Source organism: Podarcis cretensis (assembly GCF_951804945.1).
Source record: "Podarcis cretensis genome assembly, chromosome: 5".
Taxonomy (NCBI): Eukaryota; Metazoa; Chordata; class Lepidosauria; order Squamata; family Lacertidae; genus Podarcis; species Podarcis cretensis.
This window is the reverse complement of record NC_137174.1, coordinates 85,523,000-85,535,986: the sequence shown is the minus strand read 5'-3', so window position 1 is coordinate 85,535,986 and position 12,987 is coordinate 85,523,000. Positions and strand designations below refer to the sequence as shown.

The 12,987-nt window shown below is 46.1% G+C and overlaps 1 protein-coding gene across 1 annotated transcript in view; it reads left to right on the top strand.

Moving 5' to 3' along the window:
- Window positions 1-12,987, top strand: part of WDR49 (WD repeat domain 49) — a 97,860-nt gene that overhangs the window by 31,073 nt on the left and 53,800 nt on the right. Inside the window, exons 7-8 of the mRNA XM_079977698.1 lie at window positions 385-533; window positions 4,527-4,763. Coding sequence (XP_079833824.1) covers window positions 385-533; window positions 4,527-4,763 — 386 coding nt within the window. The remainder of the gene's footprint in view (window positions 1-384; window positions 534-4,526; window positions 4,764-12,987) is intronic.

Below are 12,987 nucleotides of genomic sequence, written 5' to 3'. Positions count from 1 at the left end.
GCCTTACAGTCCTCTTTAGGCCTGTGGACCTGAGATTCCTCACGCCTGCCAAGGAGTGTCCATTGTAGGACTGCACCAAGGTCTCCAAGACTCATCTTTCCTAGTCTCAGCCAGTGTTCCCTTTCTTTGGCTCACATTGGCTCCATATCAAGTCAAGCAGCTGCAAAAACAGATTAATTTTTATGAAGGAAATGAATAGGGGGTGAGGGAGAAGCTGCATCAAGGCAATCAAATTTGGAGAGTGGAATGGAATCCATTAAACAAAACTTGTTTATAGTTTATAGTTTATAGTTGCTGCAACTTTGGCATATTTCTTTGTCATGCTTGTAAAAAAACAACAACAACGTTTGTATAAATGAGTTTCAACTTTGTGACTTTGAACAGCGACCGCAGGAGTTAATCGCCATGTTTGCCTTTGGAATCCTTATGTCACGTCTAAGCCCGCCGGAGTCCTGGAGGGCCATTCAGACAGTGTAATCGCCGTCCGGTTCATTACTGAGCGCAAACTGCTCTTCAGCTTCGGAAAGGATAAGGTGAGCTTGGGAAGGGCTGAGAAGCGGAGATCATTAGTCTTCCTCTAGACAACACTCTGGTTAAGAACATGGAACCCAGAAGGGCACTAGTTTTGAGTTTCTCAATCCAGCAGCTGCTCCACTTTGTAGTGTTCATGACTAAGTCTACTTAACATGGGTAGAAATGGTCTCATCCTTGGAAGACTCTAAGCAAAATGAAGCTTCTAAGACAGGGGTGGGGAACCTCAGGTTTGGGAGCCAAATGCAGCCTTTCAAGCCCTTCTATCTGGTTCTCAAGACTCTATCTACACCCCTCCTTCCCTAGCCACACCCACTCCCCTCAGGCAACACCCCTCACCACCATTGCTCTTCTTGAGTAGTTTTTGTGCATGTAGAAAACAGCTTATTGTATAAAGGTAAATTTTACATTTGTTGCTCTGCACACTTTTGATGCTGGTCCCACCCAGTACTGAGAAATGTTCCCCTCACATGCGCTAATATATGAAGGAGGCAGAAGGCCATATGAGTTCCATTCTGCTTCTCTCCTAAGATAAGAGCAGATTCACATCTCAAGTGAAAAAGTAGTGTTTCCTTTTCTTTATGGGCTGTTACCAGGAATTAGGGAAGCAGGTGGCGCAGGGACGCAGGTGGCGCTGTGGGTTAAAGCCTCAGCGCCTAGGGCTTGCCGATCGAAAGGTCGGCGGTTCGAATCCCTGCGGCGGGGTGCGCTCCCGCTGCTCGGTCCCAGCGCCTGCCAACCTAGCAGTTCGAAAGCACCTCCGGGTGCAAGTAGATAAATAGGGACCGCTTACCAGCGGGAAGGTAAACGGTGTTTCCGTGTGCGGCTCTGGCTCGCCAGAGCAGCGATGTCACGCTGGCCACGTGACCCGGAAGTGTCTCCGGACAGCGCTGGCCCCTGGTCTCTTAAGTGAGATGGGCGCACAACCCCAGAGTCTGTCAAGACTGGCCCGTACGGGCAGGGGTACCTTTACCTTTACCTTTTACCAGGAATTAAGTCCACTTAGTATCTCTCAGGTATTCTTCTTCTTCTTCTTGCCTCTTGAGACTCTCTGGTTAGCTATTCATTGCCAATTTTCTCTGTCCTGCTCCCCCCCTCCTCTCGATTCTCTTTGAAGGGCTACTTCAACAGCCAGTTCCCCAAGGTTAAAGAACACATCATCTCCCGTGGTTGTATTAAATGGAGTCATCCCTTTAGCACAATGGGTTCTACTCTTCCTGCCCCCCAAATCTGCTCCATATGGTTGTAGGAACCCCTGGAACCCCTTTGTGGGGGCACAAAGGGAGAGGAAAGGGGGAGAAAGTCCCATTGTATAGGCAGAAGTCTTTTCTTTGCATCAATTGGACGACTTCATTGGGTGTCAACTCCTGGATTCTACCTTCGGCCTCCAGCCCACCTTTAGCTAGGCTCTCTTCCTTTCTGGTCTTGAGTTGCAATGACCTTCATTTCACTGTTTCTCACAGCTATGGCAAATCCCCTTCTCCATTCGCTGCAGCTGCCACCAGCTGGACCTGCTCTCCCTCCAATCCACTCCAGTCTCTTCATCCTTAGGGATGCTGCCCTGGGGAATGTCTAGCCACAACCACAATGGCATTTATTTCAGTACCTTAAGAAATAACGAGACACCTCTCCATTGAATCTTGTGTTTTGTTTCACTGAAATATCTAGAATGCACGTCAGCTTTTGCTGCCATTTTTAAAAATGACTTATCGACATTTCTCAAATTTTTATTGCCACATTTTTACTGGCTTTGGATCAGTTATTTCTATTCCAGGTAAAGCTTCACCTGCTGTGAGGCTGCTTTTAAATGCAAGAGGGAAAGTTTTGGACCTTAAGCTAAGGTCCTTCATTAGTTGTGTTTCTCATGCCAATCTGAGCCTGCAGCCTTGATTTGTGTCCAGTTAACATGTCCTTAAAAAACAACAAAAACTATTTCCCTGCCACTAAGCCTCTTAATACATTCTGTGACCATTGTTTCGCCTGTAGTGGTTTAGCCTTTATTTTACTGCCTTTTAGCATTCTTGACATTAACATGAATCTGTTTCACTTTGATGGATGAATGGGCACCTGAGCTGGTAGAGTTTATTTACGTGCAAACCTCCTGCTCTGCTAGAGCAACCGCCAACATACTGCCAGCCAACCCAAATGACACATCTGCTACACAGTGCCATGTAGGACAAGGGCTGGAATAAGAAAAGATAAAAAGGCTTCCTTCGCTGAAAGCCTTGGTTTGACAGCTCAGGAAGAAAAGAAATATAGGCGTCCATGATTAGCTTGCACTTCACATCAGATAAGGCCTTGATTTGGGGAGAAAACAACTATTAATTTTAATTTGGCTGCATCCTCATAAGGAAACTAGGATATCTTTCAGTCCAGGGATTTAAGAGTAATGATTTCTAAGAGGTTTGCCTGTGGCGGTAGAAATGACCAGTGGGAAGTTTACTAAACAGTGCATGAAATGACGTTGTCAAATAGTAGTCTGTGGCTGTTGAATTCAGCATCCACCACTCATGGAGTTTATCTCATGTGAGGTAGGTTAGGCTTAGAGACTGTGATTGGCAGGAGGTCACGATGTGGGGCTTCCATTGATGTACCCTCCAAGTGTCCCAATTTTCTAGGGACAGTCCCCAAATTATGAAAGCCATTCTGGCTCCTGATTTGATCCTGGAATGTCCCGATTTCCCTTGACAGCACTGACACCGAGTTTGGGTAGAAGACGCCACCACCACTGAGGCCCATCCTTGCATGACATGCTAGCTCTGAGGGACAGGCAGAGGGCAGGACCACCCTAGGCGGGAATGAAGGGGGAGTGGAGGGCATCCCATTGGTGTAGCTGTGATGGCACTCAGCCTTCTTTTGATAGGAAATGCTCCGTGGGGAGGCACAAAAATGGGGGTTGAAGGGGGTCAGTTGGGAAGGGAGTGATAAGTCCTAGTGGGGTGGCAACAGAAACAGAGACTCCAGCATTGGGGGCAGAGAGCAGGTGGGGGCATGGCTGGTGCACGTCCTGGGGGTGTGGCATGCCACCCGCAGGGGTGTGGCGCATGCTCTGGTGGCGTGGTGCGCCGCCTGCAGGGGCGTGACACCCAGCGCTGGGGGGGGGCAGCTGCGATGGCACCCCACCGGGATCGTGGTGCCGGGGGTGGTGCGCTCCCCCTGCCCCCCTCTTCCTCCACCAGTTAGCATGCCCTCCAACAATCCTCAGATGAAAATGTCCCTATTGTTGGAGGGTATGTGGACAAGCCAGGATTTGAACACAGGCCTCCACAAGAGAAATGCAAGATGGGGGGGGGGGCAGGAGACAAAATTAAGATTCACCTAGTGCAGGAAAGCTCAACAACTTTTGTCAATCCAATGGGTAGATCATTGCCAGTTGTTTTATAATGGGAGTAGATGGCAGTCTCTTGTAAGTTGGACATCCGTGACCTAGTACAACAAAATTACTTCATCTGCCCTGGACCACTCTATCTTCATCCCTCTGGCAGGTTCATTGGAATGAGGGAAGGAATCTCTCACCCTTCACAGAGTCTGGAAAAGTCTGGGTCCTTTGCCAGTGACACAGAAGCTGCCAAAATATTTCCCCAGGCACTTTTAAAAAATTCCTTAGCTCCTCCAGCATCCTTGCTCATCTCCCAACCTTGAGTAAAGATGATTGAATCGGGGCCTACATTTCCCATCTTGCATGGGCCTCGTACCAGCTTTGCATGGCTCTGCCAGCCTGAACAATATGCAGCCTTCAGAGGACTTGATGAAGCCTCCTACAACTTGTAGCCCTCCATATGGAGCTGGACTCCAACTCCCATCCACCCCAGCCAGCATGGTTTTTGGTCCTGGATTATGGGAATTGTAGTCCAACACCATCAGGAGGACCAACAGATTTCCCATCCCTGAGGAACTATACCTAAGCTTTGGTTTTACCTATTTCTGCACCTTCTGAGTTAAAAAGAAGAAGAAGTTTGGTTCTGATTTATTCCTCTCCTCCTTACCATGTGCAGGTCTTAAGGATATGGGACATTCAGCATCAGCTTTGCATCCAAAGGATTTCTGGTTCCTTCCCCAAAAGCCTAGATTTCCATTCCACGCTTTGCTTTGATGAATCCCATGGGCGTCTTTTCATCTCGTTTAACAACCAATTGACATTGCTGGAGATGGAGCAAGATTCAGGCAAAAGCAGAGTTGCCAGTCACAGGAAAGCCGTTACGTGCCTCCTTTACAATTCAGTGCTCCAGCAGGTAAAATAAGAAAGGAAATAGAGCCCCTTTCTGTATTTGTCTGATAAGCATTTTGAACCTTTGATTCACCATTTCTTTATTGCGATTTCAGCAAGTAGAAGAGAAGCACGGGGGCGGGGGAGGAAACCATGTAATACAAACATGTATTAATTGTAAGTGTTTGGTGACTTTCCTGCAAAGGATTGTGAGCATTTTGGCTTCCCAAAGAGATTTGTTTTGCAAGGGTGCCAGTGAATTCACTATGGCTTAAGTCCATGTACTTAATCTCTGTTCAGAGATTACTTGCTGGCGTTGCAAATGCCATGGACAATAAGTCCTATGCTCCATGCATCCCTCTGAACCTGCACCAAACCTACACCTTCCCATACGACTGGGGTGCCCTGCATGCTTCTTGTAGGTGCTTAAGCACAGTTCGCAACTGTGAATCGATGTATGGAAGCCATTGGGGAAGGGTCACTGAGGGCAATTTGCTCTCTGTTCCATGAATAGACTGCATAAACAGGGCTATCAATGACAACCTCCATACCAAATGAAATTGTGAGAGGCAGCAGGTGGAGGGAGGCACCATTTACATATTTTATTTGCTCATTCTCAATACAGATTTATGTAGCCACAGAGGGCCTGGTTAGAGAGCTACCAAAAATGGTCTCAGGGTGTGTATTGGGAAGGGAGTTGGCAACAGGGACACAGCCCCTAACTTGAATGTGTGTATGTGTATATACATGTGTGTGTGTGTTGTGTGTGTGTGTGTGCAAATATATCAAAAAATAGGAACGAAAATATAAAAACGTAAGTTATCTTCAACAAGACTGTTTATGTACGTGTCAAGAGCAGCAGGGACAAAGTAATGACCAGAGAAGAAAATATAAAAACATCACCAGGTGAAAATAAAAATCATAGAATCATAGAATCATAGAGTTGGAAGAGACCACAAGGGCCATCGAGTCCAACCCCCTGCCAAGCAGGAAACACCATCAGAGCACTCCTGACATATGGTTGTCAAGCCTCTATTTAAAGACCTCCAAAGAAGGAGACTCCACCACACTCCTTGGCAGCAAATTCCACTGTCGAACAGCTCTTACTGTCAGGAAGTTCTTCCTAATGTTTAGGTGGAATCTTCTTTCTTGTAGTTTGGAACCATTGCTCCGTGTCTGCTTCTCTGGAGCAGCAGAAAACAACCTTTCTCCCTCCTCTATGTGACATCCTTTTATATATTTGAACATGGCTATCATATCACCCCTTAACCTCCTCTTCTCCAGGCTAAACATGCCCAGCTCCCTTAGTCGTTCTTCATAAGGCATCGTTTCCAGGCCTTTGACCATTTTGGTTGCCCTCCTCTGGACACGTTCCAGTTTGTCAGTGTCCTTCTTGAACTGTGGTGCCCAGAACTGGACACAGTACTCCAGGTGAGGTCTGACCAGAGCAGAATACAGTGGCACTATTACTTCCCTTGATCTAGATGCAATACTCCTATTGATGCAGCCCAGAATTGCATTGGCTTTTTTAGCTGCCGCGTCACACTGTTGGCTCATGTCAAGTTTGTGGTCAACCACAACCTCAGGTAATTAATATTCTATCAATCTTAATTTAAGCATAATAATGTAGGCATTCCATATGTCCAAATAGCTATCTAAAGAGGTTATAAGCCACACATTCAAACGTAGAAAGGGCAGCAATAACTTCAGAACACTGAGCAGTATGTAGTGGATTTTTGCTCTTCCAGCTCTGTGCACCATTGTTGTTGTTTAGTCGTTTAGTCGTGTCCGACTCTTCGTGACCCCATGGACCAGAGCATGCCAGGCACTTCTGTCTTCCACTGCCTCCCACAGTTTGGTCAAAAGGGCTCACAAATCTGTTAGTCCCCATGCCATACGGAGTGTGTGAACATCCACAGGTTCCTCCAAGACAAGGTTAACATCAACAGTTATTTCAGACCAGAAAGAAGACATCATATGCGCAGCCAGTGCAAATGTTGTAGCACAGGTGTGTCATGCTGTTAGCGGTCTACCCCCAACAATAGTCTAGCCAATGCATGTTATATAGCTGGAGTTTCTGGGTGTGGCCCATGTGCAGCCCAAAATTGCACACAGCAGTAATCCAGTTTCAAGGTTTTGCAGCCCTGCTTTGAAGTGGCCCAGTTTTATCTGTCCCAGAACAAATTGCTGGAGAACAGCTGTTTCCCGCTCCCAGTGCAGCAGATGCTGCAACTCTGCATTGCTCCATCACCAGTGCCAATCCTAAAAACTAGCAACATTAATATGTTGTTGCTGCTGCTGTTAATATCTTCCTTCCAGTTGCAAATTCACCCGGTTTTGAAATCTTCCTATGAAGTCACCTTACTGCACCTGCCAGGATAGTTATAAAATATACACACGGTGTAATTAGCTGAGATGTGCCTTCTTGTTGGCACATTTCCCCAGAAGTGACTCTCAGTATGGTGGCCCTGGATTACAGTTATGTATTTCATCACAAAATGAAATCAGTTAAATGCAATGCCACTTGGTATGCAAGTTGGGTGTTATTTGTCTTCCCAGCACTGCGGCCCTTGCCATCAGAGCACTACCTGCATCTCAATGAATAGTCAGGCTTGGAAGAAAAGGGAAAGACCCCTGTGATTTATTTCCCCCCCCCCTCCTTCTTCCTCAGCTGCACCCAACAGCATCTTTTAATCTCCAGACTGAGATTCAGCTAAAGCAAACATTGCTGTATGCTGTGGGGTGATACAGAGCTATGGGGGGGGGATCATTTACATTCCCCACCCCTTTAAAAACAACAACCCTGTATTCTTTTGTTTGATTGTGTGCGAGTGCTTTGGAACAAAGCAGGAATCTTGCTGCCTGTCAAATAAAGGCAATAGCTACCCTGAGCGCCATTGCTGTGAATCTGTTATCTGCAGATGTAGGACTCCAACTCCCATTGGCCCCAGCCAGCATGGACAATGTTGCGGGATGGTTAGAATTAGAGTCTCAACAAAATCTGGAGGGCCGCAGGTTCTCCACCCTTGGCTGTAAATTAAGCACTAACTGGCTGCAATCACATCTATGCCTACATGGGAGTAAGGCTCCTGAATGTGTGTGATTTGGTTGCAGCTCCCCCTTTGCAGCTGATACCAAAGGTACCAAAAGTTATCAAAGTTAAGGTAATGGTAAAGGGACCCCTGACCAGTAGGTCCAGTCATGACCGACTCTGGGGTTGCGGCACTCATCTCGCTTTATTGGCCGAGGGAGCTGGCGTACAGCTTCCGGGTCATGTGGCCAGCATGACTAAGTTGCTTCTGGTGAACCAGAGCAGTGCATGGAAACACCGTTTACCTTCCCGCTGGAGTGGTACCTATTTATCTACTTGCACTTTGACGTGCTTTCAAACTGCTAGGTTGGCAGGAGCAAGGACCGAGCAACGGGAGCTCACCCCGTCGGGGGATTCGAACCGCCGACCTTCTGATCGGCAAGTCCTAGGCTCTGTGGTTTACCCACAGCACCACCCGTGTCCCTTAACCAAATTTACCAAAGGTAAATTTCACTGTGAGAACAGGATGCTGGACTATGTTGAACTTTTGGTCAGATCCAGCAAGCTCTTCATAACTGAGGACACTATCTCCAGGTTTTCTACCACAGCTCTCTTCCAGCCTCCTTATCTCATAAGCTTTTGGCCATGTGACATTTTCTCTTACTGCTGCATTGTATCTGCTAACAGTGGTATCTTTTGTGTCTGAAAGTGCGCACGCGGGCGGGGGGTCTGTGTGGCCTATCTTCTCTGTACTTTATCTTTCAATTAAAAAAAAAAAATCCCTTGGGGACACTTCCAGAATGAAAGGTGTGATTGATTTTTATATATCAATGAAAATATCAGCTCAAATGCACCACAAGGCAAGCAGTTAATACGGCCTGCCTTTCTCCTTAAGTTTCATTGTGAAGCGAAAGGAGAAAGAAGGACCCCCTGTGTCTATTTACCAGGGAGCTGAAGCCTTAAGGAGCTTGCTTCTCCCCTCTTCCCTACCCACACTTTCCCCCCTTGTATATCATTTATTTTAGTTTGTAAGCCTGTGGGGTGGGAATTATCTTACCACTGATTTCTGTAAATTGCACTGGGAGCCTTTTTGCCTAAAGACTGGGGTTAATGTGGTTCAATAAACAAATAACAAATAAATAGGATTGTTCTGTTGATGTACCTGTTGGCACAGATGAACCACAAGGGAGACGTCCGCAGGGGCCAGGGATGAATTGGAGGAAGATGGGGTTAAATTAGACAGAAGCCTCATGCTGAGAACATCAGGTCACAAAGACAGGGGGGTGGGAAAAATCAAGAGACACTAGGGCTTGTTGCTCTTTGGGGATTGACCAAAAATCATGCTTTGGATTCCTCAGACAGCTAATGCAAATCACCATTTGGTGGGATGTCTGAACTGAGATTCTGTTTTTTATCTGAACCGTCAACAATATTATTTCACTTAGATCACTATTGCAGACATGTAATAGATATGGGCAACTGCTATACATCACTTCTTTGGTTGTTTTTTTTTTTTTACTTTTGCATTTGATTTAGCAGTGAGAGAAAAAATTATGAGCTTTTGGGAGCAGATGGAAGACCAGAAAATGACATTTGAGGAATGGGCGAAATTAAATCTGGATCCACTGCTCACAGGAGTGCAAGTCTAAAGTACTTCAAAAATTCAGTGTGGAGATAGGAGTTAGACGAAGCCCAACTCAAGGTGCTATTCAGTGCTATTCAGCTATGTAATGAATGAGACCAAGTGGAGGTCAATAAGGGAATTTAGCAGACGTGTCCAAGTTGGACAAATATCATGTAAGTTGGACAAATAGGTGTACAGCATATGGAATCCAGTGTTGACATTGAGCCCTCTGGAACTACAAAAAAACAAACAAAATGTAAATGAAATGGTACTTTGGCTTGGTACTTGCAGTGATAAAAAATAAGATTTCTAATTGCGCAGGTCTCCCTGAGTCTTAGATCTTCCCAACCTTTATGTGTTGTGTTATTGTAGAATGTGTCCCTGTTCTGCTGCTTCAGATTAACAATTATTTCTGCTGTGACTTCACCAGCACGTGTGCAGGTGTAAAACATTGCTGCATTCCATGCATTACAGCCATCACTGTAATCTGAAAAGAGATCTGTAAACTACAAGTGTCAATAATGCGATTGGTCATGTATTTTTGTATGAATCAAGTACTGGGAACCTGAATCAGAGTGACAGCAAAAATCTAAATGTTGCTAAAGGAAGTTTTTATGCAGAATATTCAAATACCCTGTTAGGATAAAATCCCAAGCGCATAGGACATGGGTATTTTTTTAAAAGAAGAATATTTATACAGACAGAGGACCAGTTCACACATTAGGTGTATTAGAGGGCTTTTTTTCAGCTTTCCCTCAAAATTCTTTCCCTCAAAATTCTGGGCCTTCTAGTTTACCCCTCTCAGAATTACAATTCCTAGCAACACTTAATAAACTACAGTGCCCATTATTCTTTCATGGGGAAATGGGCTTTGAATGGGCTTTAAATGTGTAAAGGTAAAGGTAAAGGTACCCCTGCCCGTACGGGCCAGTCTTGACAGACTCTGGGGTTGTGCGCCCATCTCACTTAAGAGGCCAGGGGCCAGCGCTGTCCAGAGACACTTCCGGGTCACGTGGCCAGCGTGACAAAGCTGCTCTGGCGAGCCAGAGCAGCACACGGAAACGCCGTTTACCTTCCCGCTGGTAAGCGGTCCCTATTTATCTACTTGCACCCGGAGGTGCTTTCGAACTGCTAGGTTGGCAGGCGCTGGGACCGAGCAGCGGGAGCGCACCCCGCCGCAGGGATTCGAACCGCCGACCTTTCGATCGGCAAGTCCTAGGCGCTGAGGCTTTAACCCACAGCGCCACCTGCATCCCTTCAAATGTGTAGTGTCTATGAAAGTGAATGTGACAAATGCACGAATCACACACGTCCCCACATCAGGGAGGTGTGACTGGCTATTGAGTGTATGCCCCATGGGAAATGCAGGTGTGCTTCTGCATAATGTTTAAAGTGTCCCTCAATTTGCTAGTAGAGTCGATTGAAAATATTTTGCACACACTGGCTGAAGGCAAGAAACACTGATATTCCTGACTGGAAGCATGGAAGAAGTACAGGCAAATAGCCCATTCAGAAGATGTGCAGGAAAGCACAAAGGGCGGAATTCAATGTAGCACTAAAGGGAGCGTATTTGAGCAGTGCAAGCACTTCTGGTTGTCCAGTGGAACAGTCTCTCAGATCCTCTCCTTCTCTCACCTGCTGTTCTGGGGGTTCTTCCAACCCACCAGAGCGGATTTGGGGGAGATGCAGGTGCACATGTGGTGACGAGAGCGTGGAAAGCCCTGCTGTGCTAACAGGAGTCCTTTCTGCTGGCTTCTGCTAGCAGAATGGGGTAGCTGAATCTGCCCCAAAGAGCAGAAATTCTGATTCCACTACAAAATCAATTCTTCTTCTTCTTCTTCTTCTTCTTCTTCTTCTTCTTCTTCTTCTTCTTCTTCTTCTTCTTCTTCTTCTTCTTCTTCTCCTCCTCCTCCTCCTCCTCCTCCTCCTCCTCCTCCTCCTCCTCCTTCTTTGTCTTCCATAAAGACTGTCTTCCATAAACACGGTTTTAACAATGAGTCCATGAGTGACTGTGGAGGCCAATTCTGGATCCACACATCCTTCCACAGACACTGAAGACCAATGCGGAAGAGGCTGTAGCTCAGTGGTAAAGCACCACATACCCAGTATCCCAGGTCCACTTCATGGTGTTAAAAGGTTCAGGATGCAGTGATGGGAAGAAATTCTGCCCTGGAGAGCAGCTGCCAGTCAGAGTGCACAGTTGTGGGTGAGATGAACAAATAGCCTGACCTCTTAGAAAGTGGATTTCTCTGTGTTTTAATGTGTCTAGATCCAGCCCTGAGGATTGCATAGCATTGTAACAATCAGCTGGATGAAGCAAATATCTATCATCTATCTATCATCTATCTATCATCTGTATTTCAATATGAGTAGGAAAATGAGAGTACCCTTAAACATTTTTTTAAGAAAAAAAGCACTGTATATATGTGTATATGCCCCTTTCGTTAGTCAAAATATCTGAAATAAAGGAAGCTGAAAAGTTCTGAATGAGAAAACAGACAGGGAAGGGGAAAGGAGACAGAAAAACAGAAATAGCACCCTGCCAAACTCCCAACAGTTTCAGTTCTTTTTATTCCTTTGTGCACAGTCTGCCGTGGGCAGATACTCAGAGTGAGAACAAAAGCAAAAGTCAGCAAAACGAAATGAGGTTTTATCTTTTTTCAGTAGGATTTCCCCTACCCTTCCCTGACTTAAACCTGAACTCTAAAGGCAGACTTTAACAGCTAAATCTTAGAATCCTTCCCAAAATGTGCTCAGGCATGAATGTTGGTAAATCTGCAGGTGCAAATGGGAGAGGACTAACTAATTTGAGGAGCAGCCATCAATAATGCCTTACAGCCCTGTTTACAAGACAAGGCGGGTACAAGGAATGCATGCGATTGAGAAGTCGAGTTTGGCTCATTGCCGTCCTCCCACCCCCGCCCCTGACAGACCCTACACATATATGCATAAGCTCTGCATGTGCAGTCCGGGATCCTGCTGAAAGCAGTACAGTATCCTTAGTCACCCCCAAAAGCTTAAATACAGATTGTTCAAAAAGTCTCTTGAACATGTTTAGGCGTGGGGATGATCCCAGACCCGCCCCCCCCCGTTCCTTCTATACATCATGTCACACGGGAAAGACTGTTGCCTTTTCCCAAAGGAACACACCATTCTACCAACCAATGTTCTCCTCTACTTTGTGTGTCGCTTTTAAGGGAATAAATATAACAATCACACAGCACCAACAAGTCTATCTGCTCATCCTTCTTCAACCAAGGCAGGAGGCAAAGCAGGAGCAGGGATCCTGTGTCCCTCCAAATTACCTTATTGCTCTTTTGAAAGTCATGAGATGACTTTTCTGTTTTTAATGTAGCCTCTAACATTATTCATTGTTTGCCGTTGTGCATTTTGTACATTTACCTGTGAACCACTCAGGGAATCTGAACCAAAAGTGGCGGGTGGCGCCGTGGTCTAAACCACTGAGCCTCTTGGGCTTGCTGATCAGAAGGTCGGCGGTTCAAATCCCCACAACCGGGTGAGCTCCCATGGCTCTGTCCCTGCTCCTGGTAACCTAGCAGTTCAAAAGCACACCAGTGCAAGTAGATAAATAGG